This window comes from Podarcis liolepis, assembly GCF_965112155.1.
Source record: "Podarcis liolepis genome assembly, chromosome: 8".
NCBI lineage: Eukaryota > Metazoa > Chordata > Lepidosauria > Squamata > Lacertidae > Podarcis > Podarcis liolepis.
In genome coordinates, this window is record NC_139560.1 from 46,446,147 (window position 1) to 46,463,971 (window position 17,825).

General features: G+C 48.3%; 1 protein-coding gene across 8 annotated transcripts; it reads left to right on the forward strand.

Moving 5' to 3' along the window:
- The first annotated feature begins 1,173 nt into the window (after nucleotides 1-1,173).
- ADCYAP1 (adenylate cyclase activating polypeptide 1) lies at nucleotides 1,174-16,404 on the forward strand. Of its 8 annotated transcripts, none has more exons than XM_083517852.1 (7): nucleotides 1,175-2,065; nucleotides 2,307-2,414; nucleotides 7,373-7,510; nucleotides 8,182-8,277; nucleotides 10,069-10,203; nucleotides 10,785-10,899; nucleotides 12,017-12,630. In XM_083517852.1, exons 2-7 carry the CDS (start codon nucleotides 2,314-2,316, stop codon nucleotides 12,074-12,076), a joined length of 645 nt encoding a protein of 214 aa, XP_083373978.1. In that variant the 5' UTR covers nucleotides 1,175-2,065; nucleotides 2,307-2,313; the 3' UTR covers nucleotides 12,077-12,630. The 8 variants fall into 8 exon arrangements, with proteins under 8 accessions (XP_083373974.1, XP_083373978.1, XP_083373979.1 ...); XM_083517854.1 differs by lacking the exon at nucleotides 12,017-12,630 and adding an exon at nucleotides 14,782-16,404 and having other exon boundaries at nucleotides 1,179-2,065; XM_083517848.1 differs by lacking the exons at nucleotides 10,785-10,899; nucleotides 12,017-12,630 and adding an exon at nucleotides 14,782-16,404 and having other exon boundaries at nucleotides 1,174-2,065.
- The last annotated feature ends 1,421 nt before the right edge of the window (nucleotides 16,405-17,825 follow it).

Genomic DNA, 17,825 nt, shown 5'->3' on the forward strand with positions numbered 1-17,825 from the left:
AAGAAGGAAACAAGAAGCCAGTAATACCAAATTACTTGAAACGGAGACCAGACGTGATCTTTTCCCCATCGCCCCTCTTCCTCTACATCATTTTCAGGAAAGTAATGCTCATGGATTGTGAATTCCCAAGGAGGGATTCCCTTAAGAATTCCCTTGCATATGAAGTTTTAATGGAAACCCTCCCCGCCTGCGTGTGCTTCCCTGCCAAGTCCAAGCTGCTTGGGTTTAGAAGGGGGAAAGGGGGAGATGGGAGGAAGAAGATACAAAAATAACTTTCCCATAATTATCAATTTCTAATCATTTCCTTGCGTCTCATTGCCTGGGCGTTTGTGTTATTTGTTGTTGAAATTCTCAGATGGCGTCTAAAACCGAGATCTGTCCACATTTTTTTTAAAAAAGCATACAACCCCTTTCCACATTCAGAGAATAAATATGCGTATGCTGATTACACTTTCAAAATGGGCAAATAAATCACAGTGAATATGGTATGACAACAAGCCACCATCACCGTATGAATAAAACGATGACATTTCTAATTTTGCCCTGCCAGCATGGGAGCTCTGTAAATATGGAGCAATCTTGGGGGCAACATTCTTCCAAGTTCTTTGTGCAGTTGCCAAAGCCATTCAGCACCACAGTGTTTGGACAGCTCCGGTGGGAAAGCAACTGTTCGCCCAGCGGGTAATCAATCCACCCGACTGTCAATTGCCACCTCTAATTAGAAAATTATAGAGAATCCTCTAAGACTTCAAACAGCTTTGGAGGGGAAATTAATAGTAATGTAATGACGACGGCAACAAAAACAGAGATTGAAATATTTAATTGCACTGGTTAAAGAAGCACATGCCCAAGATTTCTTGGCTTCGTAAACAAATAGCAAGTCTTCTGTTTGAAAAATGACCGGAGTCCACTTACTTGGAAGCAATTTCCATTGAAATCAGTGGGGATTATTTCCAAGCAAGACGTTTAGGAAGAGGAGAAAAAAGTATATGTGAAGGACAGACTTTCTGCAAGAGACATGCAATCGAACGACCCGTCTCTGAAATATAGGGGAAATGTGAAATTTGAAAATTAGCCACCTCAGTGAGAGTTTTGGTTGGGAAGGGGCGGGGGGGGGAGGTGTAAGTTAAAGTGCTTATGAGAAGCTTATGACTCCTGCCCGCATCATCTTGAAGTTGGGATTGTTCTGTTCCTTGAGGAATTGGGGTGGTGACGTCTTTTCTGATACCGATTATTACGTGACTGCAACAACAACAATAAAAAAAAGTCATTGGCAAATAAAAATCCGAACGCCACATCAACAGAGAAACAAAACAAGCCAGACACCCGGCAAGGCAACAAGGCAGAGAGATTGAGAGAAAGAGAGGGAGAGAGAGAGAGACCCCCTGTTTACAACAGAGAGCTGGGAACAGAAAGCAAAGAGAGTGCAAAAGATCTGGTAGCTAAGGTGGGAGCCGGGGCTGTCAGGATCCAGCAGCCAAAGCTGGTCAGCTTGGAAGGCACAGAAGGGGGAAGAAAGGAGAAGAAAGGAGGAGGTAGTGAAGCAAAAGGAGACAAATCGACGCTGAAGCCAGGAGCTGCTCAGGGAAGGGGAAAAGAACCGCTCTGTAGCATTTGCTATAACGCAGCCAGTTTCCACTTTCTCCCTTTCTGATTCCTTCTTCCTTCCTGCAAGGATTTCCCCTTCTTCCTCTCCTCACCCTCTCTCTCTCCCCCCTTGTCTCTTGCCTGTCTGGCAGACTCCACTTTACACCTGCAACTTTTAAAAAAATTGAGCTGAGCAACCCCCCCCCCAAGCTAGGCAGCTAACAAGTCGATCTGCTTGTCTGTCCCACGCCCCCTCCCTTTCTGCGGTTTCCCTCTTTGCCCATCAGAGGAAGAAAGCAAGAGACACACAGAGGGAAACCGAGAGAGAGGCGATGCTTCAGGAGGATTAACTATCCGCACCAAAACTTCCTGGAAGGAAGAGAGCAAGAGAAGGAGGAGAACAACAACATCAACATCAAGAAGGGAGAAATCCTCCTTGATTCAGACCCGTCTTGCGCCTGGTTTCCAGAGTTGAATGGTAAGGCGAATGAGCGGAATCGGGGCGGGAGAGAGGGGCATGGCAGTGCCGGGAGGGGAGGAGGGGGGCGGGTGGGAGAGGTTGTGCCTGGGTTGGTGAAAAGTCCCACAGGCGGGTTCCCCAGCATCTGATAGCTTCAAGGTGACAAGAGCTGATTCTTTACTGGACAAAGCTGGGGAAGGGGACAGGGAGCCCCCTAGGAGCCCCTTGTGACCGCGGTTTCTCTTTCCCACCCTCCTAGAGTGGCAATGTGTAACAAAGCGCTTCTCGCCCTGCTGGTCTATGGGATAATCATGCACTGCAGCGTCTACTGCTCGCCTGCTGCTGGACTCCAATACCCCGCGCTGAGGTGAGTGAATACCCGGCTCTCCCCACCCGACTGGGAGCCAGGGCTTGGCTTATTATACTGCATGGGATTTCTTTCCCCCACCCTTCTCTCGCCGCTGCTAACCGGGTCCAGACGCTTCGCTGGGAGCTGTCCAGCTCAGATTCAGCCTTCTAGACTCCAGCTAGAGACAAATTGTCCCTTTCCTTGCCAAGAAGGAAAACCCCCCAAGAATTCCCTCATTCTCTAACCTTGGGGAACCCACACAGCTCAAGGTTCCAAGTCCGGGTTAGGTCACTTGCTTAGAGACATTGATAGCTGATGCTCTAAGGAACCCTCCAGGTTAGAAACACAGGCTGCCGTTCTTAGCGCAGCAGTGAAATTGACTACCGAGCAACTGTGCAAGTTGTGTTTGGTGTGTGTGTGTCTCTCCCTGTGTGCGAAAGAGAGTGCGCGTGCGTGCTGGTGCGCGCGCCTGAAAATTACTTAATTAAACGCTCGTAGAAAATCGCGATAGCCTACAATATATTCGTCTCCGGAATGTATACAATTTCATTTCACCCTCCTCCGCTTTCTCCAATATAAGCAATGCTTATCTTGGGGTTCCCATTCGCTTTCTTTCCTGTGGTATGAATTCTATACCACCATTCCATGGGACTGGGTCTGAAGCATAAACCAAAATATAAAGCCACTCATTGACATGCCAGGCTGCTATCCTAAATCTTCCTGGGCTATTAACTCCAAGTTATGCGTTTAGAAGCAGGGTGTGGGTGTGTGAAGCTTATGCGTGTTTATCTGCAACAGTTGTGAGATATGTGGAGTTTCTTTCCAGATAATCAGAGTGCCAAACATTGAGAAATACAGGCAGATTATAATAGACCAGCCATTCTGATATCTAAAACGTTGACTCCGAAATAAATGTACCTGTAGCCCAATTCTATGCACATTTATTCTGGAACAAACCCTTTTATCATCTTAGATTGTGTGCATAGGAGCATCCCTGGGCTCACAACGAAAGTATGTTTATATCTAGGACATAGGTATACCTGTATACATGCAGACGTCTAATCCCGAATTTGGCTGCCTATTACCTGCTGCGTTTGCCTGGCAGGTACTGAACCTGTAGGCAAATTGTTAGAGGAAGGCTTTGGGTTATAGCTAAGGGACTCTGCTATGTTTCTGGCGGTACGGATCACAGGTAGGAAATTACATCTAGTGAGTAATATATTATAGCAGAAGTGTTACGGTATGTATGATGGGTGACGCGATCCACACATGATGCATTGATACGATTACATCCTACAGTACTTGGAATCGTTGAACTCGGTAGGACTAATGTATGTAGCTGGCGGAGGCCCCGCTAATTTCAATGGCGCCTGCTGCTTAAGCAGCCGTGCTTAGAAGGAAGGTGCGCATCTAGGGAAGGCAGCTTAAAGTGAATAGCCGTGGCCCAGACTGAAGCTACCATTAATGTATACGCGTGAAGTGTGTAGGGTTGGCCCCATCCGTGAAATTCTATTGGCTGGCGCAGTTTGTCATTTCGATCTTCATATTTCTTTGTAAGATTTTAAAGCTTCGATGGTGCGTGTCTTCTAAATGGAAACACTGTAGGATTGAGCCTTACTAAATTGATTTCCCGCAAGTATAACTTTTATTGAAAGGAAAATGTGAATGGACTGCTAAGATCGCTCCACCAAATGCCATTCAACTGGTATTCTTACCAAAAGGTTTGCTTCTGGAATAACCATACTGAATCTAATGAGCAGGCCTGTACCTTAAGGTTGCAAACCCAAATGCATTCCTCAGGAAGTTAAATTCCAATGATTTTTAAAAAAAATCTAGGCTGTTTAAACTGCATCCCTCAGTCAACTGTCTCATACCAGGAACCTGAGCACGTTTCTGTAGCAATAAGCTCCATAGTGATTTATAGTAGATTGTTTTAGAAGACAATATCGACGAGTATAGACTATGGATTGATGATAGCAACTTTACTTTTAGGATGGCAGGACAAGCCTGTAACACCACCCGGGAGCATTTCCTTGTTATCATTAGCAGTATCGACAGACGGTCGGTAGTAGAGATTGGCTGCCTTGTTACTTCCAAAATTACCCAAAAGGGAGCCTGAGCCGACCAGGAGTCTATAACCTTTAATACGCCACAAGGCTCCTTCCGCATAACCAAAGTTGGTTGTATCGACTTTATACCCCTTTGTTCCAAATTTCCTCTTATTAAAAGTGGAGCCTCCTTGATCAGGAGCAGCCGATCTGTAACGAACGGCTGCTTGTGAACTTCCCAAACGCTTAGGGCAAACCACTCTAGAGGACAGAAGGCAGAGCAAGATGGGATTTTTGAGCCAGCAAGACAAATATTGCGCTTTTTCGAAAATCCCTCCAAGGTGGCCCAGCGGAGACCGCTTGCGGAGAGGTGCTGAGGACTTCCGTCAGGGTGCTGAGTTCGGGAAGGCTGCTGCGCCCAGACCAACAGGGTGCTTTCCCCCAGCGTTCTTTCCCCACCTCCTCTTTAAGAGGGACAGAAGCCAAGAACGCTACTGACCCCTATTGGTTTCTACATCAGAAGAATTGGGAGGAGGAGGGGCGGATTCTTGTGATCTGCCACCAATCTTGGGGAAGCACGAGGCTTTCCCTGCCCCCGGGGAGGAGGCACTGAGAATGAAATCGGCTCAGTCCTGGCGACAGAGTGCCTAACGCGCCGGGACGCTCCTGCCCCGGCTCTGAGGTTGTCCTGAGACGAACCAGCCTCCCCACCCTCTTGGAAGATTGTTGTCCTAGGTTCCCCCAGGTCTTTCAGCCCTCTTTGCCAACCCAGACCTGGGAGTTGGTGGGGCTGGGTGGCGGGGGGTGGGAGCAGCTGTCAGTCCCGGGGAGGGGGACCCTCCTTCCCCCCAGCAGTGGATGTAGCGGGGGCGGCTCTTGGCTCCATTCAAGCGCCTGAATTAGCAGCCGCGAAACACTTGAGGAGCATCCATTATTGATAGCTCCTGCCAGAGCTCCGCAGACGAAAATAGCTGCCGGAGAGACGCGCAGTGACCTAAATCCGGCAGCAGGGAGACCACGACGGAGATCAGGCTAGGTGGGAAGCGGGGAGGGGTGGGGAACCGTTATAAGACGCAGAAAAGAGAGTGGAGAGCGTGTTGTCTGCTTGCGCAGAGGAAGGATGGAAGAGGAGAAACGCAAACTCATGCCCCGAGTCCAGATCCGCTCCATTCCTGCAATTTTAGAGTCGTCTCCTCCCCAGGGGGTCTCCTCCTACTTCTCAGGAGTAGGGACACCCTGAGGCCTTGGGAGAAGGTGGGAAGAAAACCCAGCCCACAGGAAGCTGCCTTAAACCGAGCCACAGCATCGCAGTCAGTTTAGGATTTCGAATGTTCTTCAGTCTTGGAGCTCCATATACTATTAGACTACAACTCCCATCCTGCCCCGGCCAGTTTAGCCAATGGTCAGGGATGACGGGCGTTGTAATCCGGAAAGATCTGGGACCCAAGGCTGAGGAGAACTGGTCGATACTGGGTTTCAGACAGAGGCTTTTCCAGTCCTACCAGGAGATGCGAGGGGTTAAATCTTATGCATTGTAAAAGTGTGTCTTACCAGAGCCCTTTCAAATATGTGAAGAAAATATCTGGGCATTTAAAATATAGCCATAATAAAAACCCTATTGCTTATTTTTCACACACTGATTCTGGCCTGCTTCCCAGACACTGCGTGTGAATGGCGTGTGTTGGGTGTATAAAGCTCATTTCAACTCCCAATCGTTTTTACACCGTTCCCTGGTTAGATTCTGCGTTGCCCACAGGCCTGGATTAAGGGTGCAAGGGATCTCAGGCTAATAGGAGGGAACTGTATGTTGACGAGGGAGAGAAGCATTAATTCATCAAACGAATTATCTTAAATTAATATGTATTAAAATAAGAAAAGAAATAGATAAATATCGGAACACTAATTTCTTTAAAGGGAAATCCCTCTTCTACCCTGTAGCTGTGGCAAAGTCACGACTGATGTAGTTCATGCCTACATACAGAGATTATCATTTCACAACAACCCTGTGAGGAAGACAAGGCTACAAGAAAGTGGTGGGTCCGAGGTCGCCCATTGAGCTTAACTGGGAAACAGAGGGCCTAACCCAGGAGACTCTCCGGTTGTTGTCTCAACATCCATCCTAACTGGGGTTGATGGAGTCCGCTAACATCCGGAGGTCCACAGGTTCCCATCACTGGCCTGAACCCTAGCAATGTAATGGTTAATTCGTCCCTACGCGCCCAAGGTCTCCTCCCAACAAGTGACATGGCCAAGCGAGGATTTCAACCCAATCTCCCAGCCTCCATGCATGCTCTGATCCACTCCACTTCCACTGCCTCTGAACTGTCCGAGACACCGAAATAAAATCGAAACGAAACCGATTTGCAGAAAGGCAGAAAGGATTCCGGGGTGGGGAGGTCTTGAGTTAAAGATCCCCTCCCCCTTTGTCCCACTGGGTCAACTGGGAGCGCGAAAAGCCTTTGGCTTGAATGAGAAAAGATGGGCGAAGACCTTTGAACGCTACCTGGGAACGGAGAACTGGACGTGGACCCCTGGATTGAAGGTGTAATAGAGGGACAAAACAGGCGGCTGGCGAGCAGGAGGAATTGTTGCAGAGATGTCTGCCCCTCCTCCTCTCCCCTCCTCTCGTTTTGGCAGCCTGTGGGGCTCTTTCTTTCCCTTTTTTTGGGGGGGGGGGCTCCCTTAGCTGGCTGGCAGTCTTCTTCCTCGCGGCTAAGGGGGCAGACCAAGCAAGGGGGAAGCGAAGTGGTGGGAAAGGGAGCGAGCCTCGGGCGCCATGGGTGCATCTGAGGTGGGGGGGGAGGGTGCCTCCTGGTCCCAGCCAGTGCCGCCTTCCCCTCCTCCCACCGCCGCCCCCTCGACGTGCCCACCCACCCCGCTCCCGCCGCGATCCCGCACTCAAGGCGCGGCGCCTGTCTCCCTCTACAGCAGGATGGAAGATGAAGCGTACGACGAAGACGGCAACACCCTGCCCGACTACGCCTTCGACAGCGAGCCCCTCGGGATAGCCGACCCTTCCTCCATGCTGGACGACGTGTACACCTTGTATTACCCACCGGAAAAGAGGTGATTAAGCCACAGATAGATAGAGTTCAAAGCAGGCTGCGATCCTGGCCACCCTGACCTGGACTGGAAGCGCCCCTTGCGCCGGAGCAGCTGCGTAATGGACCGCGCGGTGGGTGTGGCGGGCCAGTGGGGGTGGGGTGGGAAGAGAGGTGGTTTCCCAGCCTTCCTCCGCTTTGTCTTTGGAAGAGGGTGAGGAGGAGAAGCACCCCTCTCAAGCCGAGGATCCTCCTCTGCAAGGTTTCCGCGTCAGACCGAGAACAGACGGGGTAGGGAAGAAGGAGGCGAGGAATCCGACTTACCTCTCTCCGGGAAAAAAAAGCCAGTTTCTGAGCAGCGCGCCGCGCGCCCCATCCTAGAAAATAACCCGAGTTGCCCCGACAGCTGCCAGCTGGGGGGTGGGGGTGGGAAGAGGGATGGGAGCGCGCGCGCTCGAGACTCCGCTGCCCAGGCAGGCGCGGCCCGAGGTCCCTGGGGGACCCAAGCAGAGGCCGACCCCCAGATCCCACCCCCTTGCTGAGGTTTTCCCGCAGGATGAGCTCTGGGTAGTACTAGGTCCCTCCATCAGCTTGCTGGACGTGGCTTGTTGCCTGTTTTATTTTGATCTCTGTGTCTCCCTCCTCCTCCCTCCCTCTCTCCACCGCTTCCCTCCCCCCTTCGTTTCTTCTTTCTAGGCATGCGGACGGGATCTTTAACAAAGCCTACAGGAAAGTCTTGGGCCAGTTATCGGCGAGGAAGTACCTTCATTCTCTGATGGCCAAGCGGGTGGGGTAAGACGGTCTTCCTTGTTCGGGTGGGGGTGGGGGTGGGGAGGGGAGGGAGTGTGGGTGTGTAAGGGGTGGGGGAGAATCTAAGGAACAAATCTTAATGGACCATCCCATGGGGTTAGAATGCATTAAATGGCACTGGGCATGTTATTCTGTAGAGCTCAGCGGATCTGTCATCTCTGCACAAACCTGGATCACAGTTCGAGTCACAGTTCTGGATCAAACTGTCCCAGGGTGCGTGGAAGACCAACAAGCATAGCTGTCAACTTTTCCCTTTTCTTGCGAGGAATCCTATTCGGAGTAAGGGAATTTCCCTTAAAAAAAGGGAAACGTTGACAGCTATGCCAACAAGTCTGTCTCTAAGTCAGCGCGTTTAGGGAACGTGGGTGCCAGTCGGGTCATCGCCGTTAAGTTGGGCTGTTGATCAAACTACGGGTGGAATATCACCCAGAGAAGAGTATTATTAAACAGAACTGGGCTGAACTCCCGGAGAGGCGGGCTTTCCCGGTTTACAACCTTCAGAGGATTGAGCTATATTGTTAAATAGGGTTGCTAATCCTCCACGCTCCCTCGAATGTGACACAACCGGCCTCCCTCCCCGCCCCATTCAGCCTGACGGGATGAAAAGGTGCGGCGACAAGCTCAGCTGATAAAGACCTTGTCAGTTGCGCAGTTCGCTCCTCTGCAGAGTCTGACCGACCCCCTCCAACCCGCTGGGGATGATTAAATAAATACTCGAGGCTCCTTTGGGAGGAAGAGGGCATCGTTTCCATAGATCCAGGCGCAGACTGACCACAGAACGTGCGGAAAAGAAATAAAATGGGAAGTAAAAACAAAGCAGCCCCTCCCTCCTTCTCCCCCCCCCCCGTCCCCGACCTCTGCTTTGAAATCCACCCTCCTAGCCGGATGCCAGCCCGCGCGTGTATCGGCAGAAGGCAACATTTTAATAAAGCCCAGGGGGAAATGGATTACACCATTTCAGGATGAATAATTCATGCCAGGAAGAGATTGTCTCCCGACTGTCGACTTGTATTATGATCACACTTCAACTTCCGCAGCGTGGTTAGAGAAAGCCTTTGTTTCTTGGCGCCGGGGAAAGAACCTGCCCTTTATTGCTCCGGCCCCTGCTCTACGTGTTGCTCGCGCTGCTTGAAAGGAGCAACCCCCATCTTTTAAGAAACAAAACAAAACCCCGATCCCTGCACACTCCACCGCCAGATCCTTCCCTAGACCAAATGCTTTTGGATAACTCTGTGATAAAAAGGATGATGATAATGAGGTTGATATAAAGGGGGAAACCCACCCACCCACCCAAGCTTCGAATTGTTGAAAGGATGAAGGTTAATCGAGGCAGATCGCGAGGGGCTTATTGTTTGGCATGGGGGATATTGGCCTGTGGAGCAAGCCTGGGTAGGAAAGAAAAGGGAAAGCTGGGAAACCCCCCAAACACACACACACACGCACGCAGACAGCAGACAGCAGACAGCAATACAATGGAAGATAAAGAAGAACAGAAAGTGACTCCTTCCTCTTGTTTATGAACAAGATGATGCGCAATAAGAGTCTACACTGAGTCTATCCAGCAAACGCCCATTGGCAGTGAAACTGACCAGCCTTCTGGGCGTTAAGGTGGCCTGCCTGCGCATTTTGGGCGCAATTTCCCGACCCCTTTCCCTTTTCTGCTTCCGAAAGACGTAGCTCCTGCGGCAGGGTTGGCGGTTTCCGATTTTGCAAGCACGTTTCGCTTTGCCCTCTTCTTTTTCTCTCCTCCTCTCTTTCCCCTACTCCTTGCAGCGGAGCGAGCGGCCTGGAGGATGACTCGGAACCGCTTTCCAAAAGGCACTCGGACGGCATATTCACAGACAGCTACAGCCGCTACCGAAAACAAATGGCTGTCAAGAAATACTTGGCAGCAGTCCTGGGGAAAAGGTATAAACAAAGAGTTAGAAACAAAGGACGCCGAGTAGCCTATTTGTAGCGATGAGTTTCCCAATCGCTCCTGTGTATACAAAAGCCCCGGGGAAAAAAAAAATCCGAGAGAGGACCCCCCCAACCCGCCCCCGTCCCTAAAAAGTCATTTCCAAACTGACTGATCAATCACCGCTCCTGTGTTATCTAAACATGTATTTATGTATGAAGTAAAGCCATTAAATGAATATTTTGATAATAATATTGTTTTTCTTTTGTACCAAAATAATATTTAAGAATAAGCACTAGAGAAAACGCACAGATCTACTTTGTGGACCAATCCTTAAACTAACTAACTAAATGTTAAGATTAGAATCTATAGACCTGCTAGAGCTAGCTCGATAGACTAGGGAATTAGAGAGGACCAATTGATGCTGCAGTGGTTAGCATTTGCACAAGAGACCGAGGACATTCGCCTGAGCTGTTTTATGTTTTTATATTTAAAAAAAGAATTGAAAAAATGGAGAAGACAATCATTGTTTTGAATATTGCTCCTATTTTTGTAATGGGAATTAAAAGGAGAGTATTTTTATCCATGACAGGGTTGAAGAAATTACTATTCTCCATTTGCTACTGTACATAGACAAAGATGCCCTGCTACAAGGGGAATATGAGGCTATTGATTTGGGAGAATTACTGACGCAGTTCCTTGCCCCGGTGAGTCTCCTGTCAGGCTCCTTTGACACGTCCTTCCTCCTTCCCCCCTCCCTCCCCCCCTTGCTAGAAATGACATTTCCCTGCTTTACTCTGACTGCCCTTTTTTCTATGTATCTGGATCTGCTCTGAGACCAAGTGAAGAACGGAGCCTGCAAGACCGTTTAAGGTGCACCGGCCACCCCTCGCCCCAGAACCCCTTTCTCCCGGCCACTCCTCTCAATGGGGGGGGGCAAAGGAGCGCCTCTCCCTGCCTGTACGAGGGGAGAGGGGGTGAAGGGTCATGCCGATCCGCCTTAGCGCTTGTGAGCAGAGAGGACCAGGGTCCGGTAGTTTAAGAGACGATTGTAGTTCAGCAGGATGCAAATTGTCGAAATAAATAGTTGCGCCCCAATGAGAAATCCTGGAAGAGTTGTTTTTTCTGCTTTCTGGGATAGCAGACTAAGAAGGGGGCCTGTTTCCATATGCAGGTGTGTGCATACACATATAGATACACAATGCACTGTGTATAAATATATACACAGTGTGTATAAATATATATATCTCACACTGTGCATATGTAGGGTCCAGACTTAGCCATGCTCAGAATAGATTGATGCGTCAACTCTAAGAACGCCAAAGTCTGGATCCAACCCTGAGGTAGCCTCAGAAGTAATAAGTTCTATCCGTTAGGAAGTTCGGAGTTCAGATCTAGGGCGGAATAGAGAAGAAACGACCCCCCTACCCCATCCCTTTGGGTTTTGGACTTGGCACAGTGTAGGTTCTAGGAGTTAAAGATAACCTGCCCCATCAGGCCGGATCTATCCATGCAGCAGACGGAGGTGAAACTCGTGATGGCAAAGTGGACAATAGCACTTCAGAAAGAAAGAAAGAAAGAAAGAAAGAAAGAAAGAAAGAAAGAAAGAAAGAAAGAAAGAGTCCTGCCAGTAGAAAACTGGAAGGAAGATTCTAGTACAGTCCCATTCCTCCATTCCCAACGCCAGAAGTTAATAAGATATAGAAATAATTAAAGGGAGCATTTTTTTAATTAAAAAAGTGCACCTGTAATCTGAAATGGTATATTCCACTCTGCAACCTTAAGCAACTCTACCACCTTCCGTTTCCACCTATTCTGCTGCAGGTGTGGATCCCGCCTCAAAGAGATCCATCGGCCTACGAGCTGTTTGGTATCGGATCTTGATGCAAAGTATTCACGTGTAACTCTCCAGTGCTGTCCATCCTTCTTCTCATCTTGTGATATATTGGCTAGCGTTCTCTCTTGATAATCGCCCCCCGCCCCGCCCGCCCGCCCGGTGGGAGTCACTTTCACACTCTCTCCCTCCCCGCGCCCCCAGTTCATGGTTCCCTGATAGAACTTTCGCTTCTCCGCCCTCGATGGCCTCTCTCGCAAATGTTGTGTTTTCCATCGGGGCCACTTTCGTTTCTTTTTTCCCTCGAAAGCAACAACCAACAATTATATTGTGAACGCCTCAGGCACTTTTGGTTTTGTTATGATGCAAGCTCTTAATTGTCAGACTGTCTTAGGCCCCTCCCCCCCTGCTGTAGCGCCTATATCTATATATCTCTCTATATATTCCACCACTAAAGAATTATGCACTATGACGAAAAAGTTTTTTTCCTTTCTTTTTCCTTTCCTTTTCGGTTCCTTGTTGATTTATTGAGTTTGGAGGTTTAAAATGTATTTTTCTACATTATGGCTTTAACCGCTTAGTAAAATTTATTTCATACAATCAACTTTGGTCATGCTAGAATGTGTAGTGTTCCCTCTGCGCTTCAGTTTCTAAGACCTGATCAAGCATCTTTCTGTGGGGACGGGGACCTTGAAATGTGAGTGCGTGTGCGCCTGCGCGTGCGTTTGTGTCTGTGTGTGAAGTGTGTGGAGGGCATTGAAATAATCCCTTGGATTGTGTGCAGTGGGTATTGAAATAGTCCCAACTCTGAAGGGACTTGTTTCCCCCCTCTTTCCTTCAGAGAATTAACTGCCAAATGTAAATAGGGTGGTTCGAAGCCGGTCTAGTTCTGTTGAACTCAATGGGGCTGAAGGTTGCAGTTCCAAACCGTCCATTCTCGTTGATGGTCTTTGTCCTGCCTTCTGTTCATTCACACTTATTTGGGTTGCGCCTGCGCACGGCGCCAGTCACAGGTATGAATGAGCGGAAGCTGCTCAAAGAACAACCAACACCCCGCCCCCCTCTCTGTTCCCACTGAAATCACGGGAACTTGGCATTTTTAAGTCAGCAGACTTATCCAGAAGGACGTCCCATTCATTTCAATGGAAAACACATTTGTTGAGGGTTCTCTTAACACAGTGGTGCAGTACGGTCCTTTTACCCTGGGTTGAATAGCCTTAGCGGCTCTCCTGCTCCCCTTCAGATGGTAAACCAGCCCTACTGTATTTAGGGACCCAGGTCTTTCTTCCCAGGGTCCTGTCTCGACGGCACCATTGCTTTAGCGAGCTGAGTACCTTTTGGGATGTCGTCTGTCGGCTGCAATGCGCCTTAAAGGATCAGGGTGTCAATCAGCTTCAATCATAGGGTGGCATCGGATTAATTGGGTCTCCCGCAGCTCAGACTCGACCAAAGGGGTGGGCGTCTTATTTCTAGAGCCCCCAGATCTCCTTGTTGTGTTGTAGGACTTGGATCTAAATCCATTTAGGTTGCCACCTTTCATTCATGTGTTGGAAAGAAATCTCTTTTTTTAGCAGTGGGATTTTGCTTGACTGTTCAACTGAAGTCAACGGGGTGAAAACCTAACCTCGATGCAAAGCGCATCTCCCAAGTTAAAAAGTTGCCCAGGTTTCCAACTCCATGTGATTCTTCCTCCTGTATTTTACCTATATTGGTAAAATTAGTTAAATTTTACTAAGTTAGTTAGTCAAGTTAAATGCAGGACAAATATGACCATACTAAGAACAGCTTTCTTTGCTTCAAAAAATTAAATAGAAGAAGGGAGAAGGCAACCTTTTTTCTGTGTTGATGACATTGCTTCTAGTTATTATGGGGTCTATGAAAGAGTACCCGCAACAAATAGCTGCGCTGCACATTGAAAGCAGCATCGCACCCCGCAGAGAATCCCGATAGCTGTAGTTTGTTAAGGGTGATGAGCCTTGTTAGGAGACGCACTATTCCCCTCATTGCCAGAGTGGTTTAACAATCAGCCCCTCTACTCAGGGAGCTCTGACAACTGTAGCTCTTTGAGGGGAGTAACAGGGGTCTCTCCTAGCAACTCAGCACTCTTAGGAAACTACGGTCCCCAGAATTCTTTGAGGGAAGCCGTGACCTTTTCAAGGGGTAGGAGACTGCTTTAAAATGCGCAGCGCACCTGGAGTTCTTCTGTGCCCGCCCCGTAACTTTAACGTAGAATTATCCTCGGTGTCTGAAACGACAGCCCTGTTATGAATGGCCCTTGTTTTTCCGAGTAAAGGGGATTTTTAGCCTGTGAGAATCGTCAGCAGGATTCCCAGCTCCTCGGCTACTGAAAACGGGTGGTGGGGAGATCTGGAAACTCTTGAGAGATTGGCACTCTGATCCCGACGGCAGTTTAGCAGCCGGCTCCCCGTTGAAATGAATGGAACGCGTCTCCTAAGGGCAAAGCCGGGGCGGAGGTGCACGCCAGCGCCCCCTAGAGCCCAGCGCCTCGTCTTGCTTTACGAGCCCCTCAGCCGTCGAGCAGAGAAAAGGCGCCCGTCTCACCCGTCAGACTTCCCACCCCCCGTCTGATCCGGGCCCCGAGTAATCCATCACAGCAAACCCAATCGGGTTTGCATGCAGGTCCCAGGCGGGCTACGGCTGCAGCCAGCGGTAGCGCAGCCGTCGAGGGCCTTCGATCTGATGCCTGAGTGGTGTGTATGAGATCAATCTTACTTGAATTTTGCATTCTCTTCAGGCCATGTGACGCAGGATGCCGTTTGCAGCTTTTCGTGCCTTCCCTTCGCCTTTTAAATCGCCACGAGTTCACAGATGGCTATTTAGTGGCCCTACAATGCTGCAACACATCAGCTTGCATTTCTTTCTTTTCGCTTCCCCTCCCTTTCCCTTTCCTTCTTTTGGTGTTAAGTCTCCAAGCCTCGCGAGTTGTTCCTTTGACGAGGACAACGGGCAGGACCTCTTGCTGTGTGTTTGTGTCCCATGTTTGGTGCGATGACGCGACGGCGACCTCTAGGGGCTCCCTTTTGACGTGCTAGTCGTGCTCAGCTTAGCCTTGCTAGTCCAGTGGGCTAGTCAGTTTCAGTCAGCCTAGCCTGCCAGCGTAACGTTTCTCCACACAGCCCGTGGTCGCCTGTCTAGGATAGCTATCATCTGTCGCCAAGAGCCTTAAATCCCATGGATCCAATTGGAAATCCAGTGATCACTGAGGTTAGATGTCAGTATTTTGGAGATATCTATCTATATCTATATATTTTTTCTTCCTTCTGTGTAGCAACTTGAGTATCAAAAAAGCACTACAGCAAAAAGTAAAACACCCGTGGTTTCCATCAATAGGACTTTGAGAACTGTTATTTCAAAGTGTGTAAAGTTTGTATTAATAAATTTTTGTAAACAATGCCATTTCGTCTAATGTTTGGGGGAGACACTGCAAATGGATTTCCACCAGGAAATAACCTCTTAAATTATGATTCTGATTATTTTATTTTTAACAAAATCTATAACATTTTATTTTAACCTGTAGGGTGTCTTCTTCCCCCCACCTTTCTTATTTGATGCTTCTACAATATAATCAAGTAGGAAATTATTGGAACTGCAACTTCAGACACAATCGAGAGAAGGAACCAAAAGCAAAAGCCACCCCAACCAACTCATTCAAAATAATCAGGTTTTTAAAAAAAGAAATAAAGCTTCACTTTCTCCCACTTGTTATAGGGATCCTCCAATCACTTTGACAGCCAGCTCTTATGTACACTCCAATGAATTTGTTGCAGCTGCTCTTGAAGCAATGGTTTAAGTCTCTCGGCTATCTGACTTTAGAGCAGGAATGGGGAACCTGTGGCTTGCCAGATGTTGTTGGACTGGTCCTGCCCCATCAGCCCCACCCAGTGTGGTCAGGAATGATGGAAACTGTAGTCCAGCAACATCTGGAGGGTCACACTTTAGCCACACCTGCTTTAGAAAGTCAAGTCAAACAGATGTGGGGCAACTATCTGAAGAACGTTACCACCCATGTTTAAATGTCGTTGAAATTAATAGGATGTGCAGTGTGATCCTACACACTTTCTCAGAGGAAACCTCAAGGGGACTTTCTTCGGAGTAAACGGGATCATGCTGTTCAACTCTTCACTGGGCCCTCTTGTACAACTGAATTCTGTAGGAATTAGGCACGGGTATTTCTGGATTGTGTTCAAGAGCTGCACTTTTGAAACCAGGCTTACTAAGTTGGGGAGTAAGTCTCATTAAAAACGTGATGGGATTTATTTTGGAGTAAACATAGACTGTCTCCTGGAGGTGAATCCGTGATCAGGCCTGCAGCTCTATTCCATGCATGTTTTCTGTGAAATAAACCCCAGCAAATTCAGCAGGTCTGTCTCTTTAGTACTTTCTTTAGGACTTTCCACGGGCCCCTCCAGGCTGATGTTTTCTTGTGGGTGTTTTCTGCAACTTGTCATTAACACAATAAGAGTGCATGAGTGGGGGATTTACACTGGGTTGTGTGCACATCCTGCTGCTTTCTTAGCTATTCTGTCACGAGTGTTACTGCATTCTCGCCATCTGGAGGAGCACTCTTGCACTATAGTGCAACAGAAGCGGCACATGCCCTCCTCCCTGCAAACGTCTGTGATATGAAAAGTTACAGGATTTTAGTAGGAAACCATGGGACATGCACCGAAACGAAGCAGAAATACTGCCCCCAAACCTTAGAAGGCACAAACAACATGGAAAGCGGGAATGCATCTAACCTCCCTGATACCATCATGGACACAAAATCATGACACATACTCCATAAAAAGGACATTTTGTGGGGCGCTAAGAAACATGGTTAAGAATGAGCAGTAATGGACAGCCCAGGAATTCCCAGTAGTGCAATTTTTATTATAATAAAGAGGATGTGCTAAACTAAAGCATGGGTGGTTAACTTGTGGTTCTCCAAATGTTTTGGAACACAACTCCCAGCAGCTTCTGGCTGGGGCTGATGTGTCACAGAGTACAAAATATCTAGAGGGCACCAGACTGGGGAAGACTGCTAAATAACAGTTTTTTCACAAAACGTTGATACATTTTAAAACATTCCATCTCTCCAATGCTATCAATGCTCTAAGCACTCCAGTTTCAAGTTGCACCTGTTTGTACTCAGGTACAAAGTAACAGCAGTAGGACCACTCAGTCAAAAACATGGCTCCACTACTCTAAAAAGTGTTGCTTCAAGTCCCATCCACCAGCGTGTGGAGAGTTAAGGGGCTCCTTTGAGAACGGTGCCTGCTACCTGGGAACCAGGTTGAGCTCACAGCATAAGGATTCATAGTAGGGTATTCTAAGGGGAAGCCTTCAGTTAAATGTGTGGGAAATAATTGGAAATACTCCAGATCCTTGTTATGCTTGTGATTACCATCATTCCAGCAGATTAGAAACAGTTCTTAGCTAGAGTGTAAAAAGCTCCCCCACATTTAAATTAAAGAAAGAAAAACAATCCTCCTATGCTTCTTTGTTCAGTACCAGAAATAATCAAACCACTCCAAGTTGGCAAAACTAGGAAGTCATAGAAACAGCAGCAGCAGCAGGAGCAACAGGCCCACTCCAAGATGATGTCCTGCTGCTGCTGCTTCAGTAAAAACCTGAGCTTGGAAAAGTTGCCTTAACACCATGATACTTGGAAGCGAGACCCACTGGTGCAGAAGGAAAAGTTACAGAACTTGAGTTAGTTCCATTCAAGCCAGTGAGAGGCTAGGCTGTTAGGGGACAATTACCTGACCTCCAACGAGCAGATTTCACGAGGTTAAC

Bases quoted from the DNA above. Each gene is read 5' to 3' on its own strand.
- ADCYAP1 (XM_083517848.1), top strand. From the start codon at position 2,314: ATGTGTAACAAAGCGCTTCTCGCCCTGCTGGTCTATGGGATAATCATG. The intron at 2,415-7,372 runs GTGAGTGAATAC...CTCCCTCTACAG, and splicing joins CTCCAATACCCCGCGCTGAG to CAGGATGGAAGATGAAGCGT. The intron at 7,511-8,181 runs GTGATTAAGCCA...TCTTCTTTCTAG, and splicing joins TATTACCCACCGGAAAAGAG to GCATGCGGACGGGATCTTTA.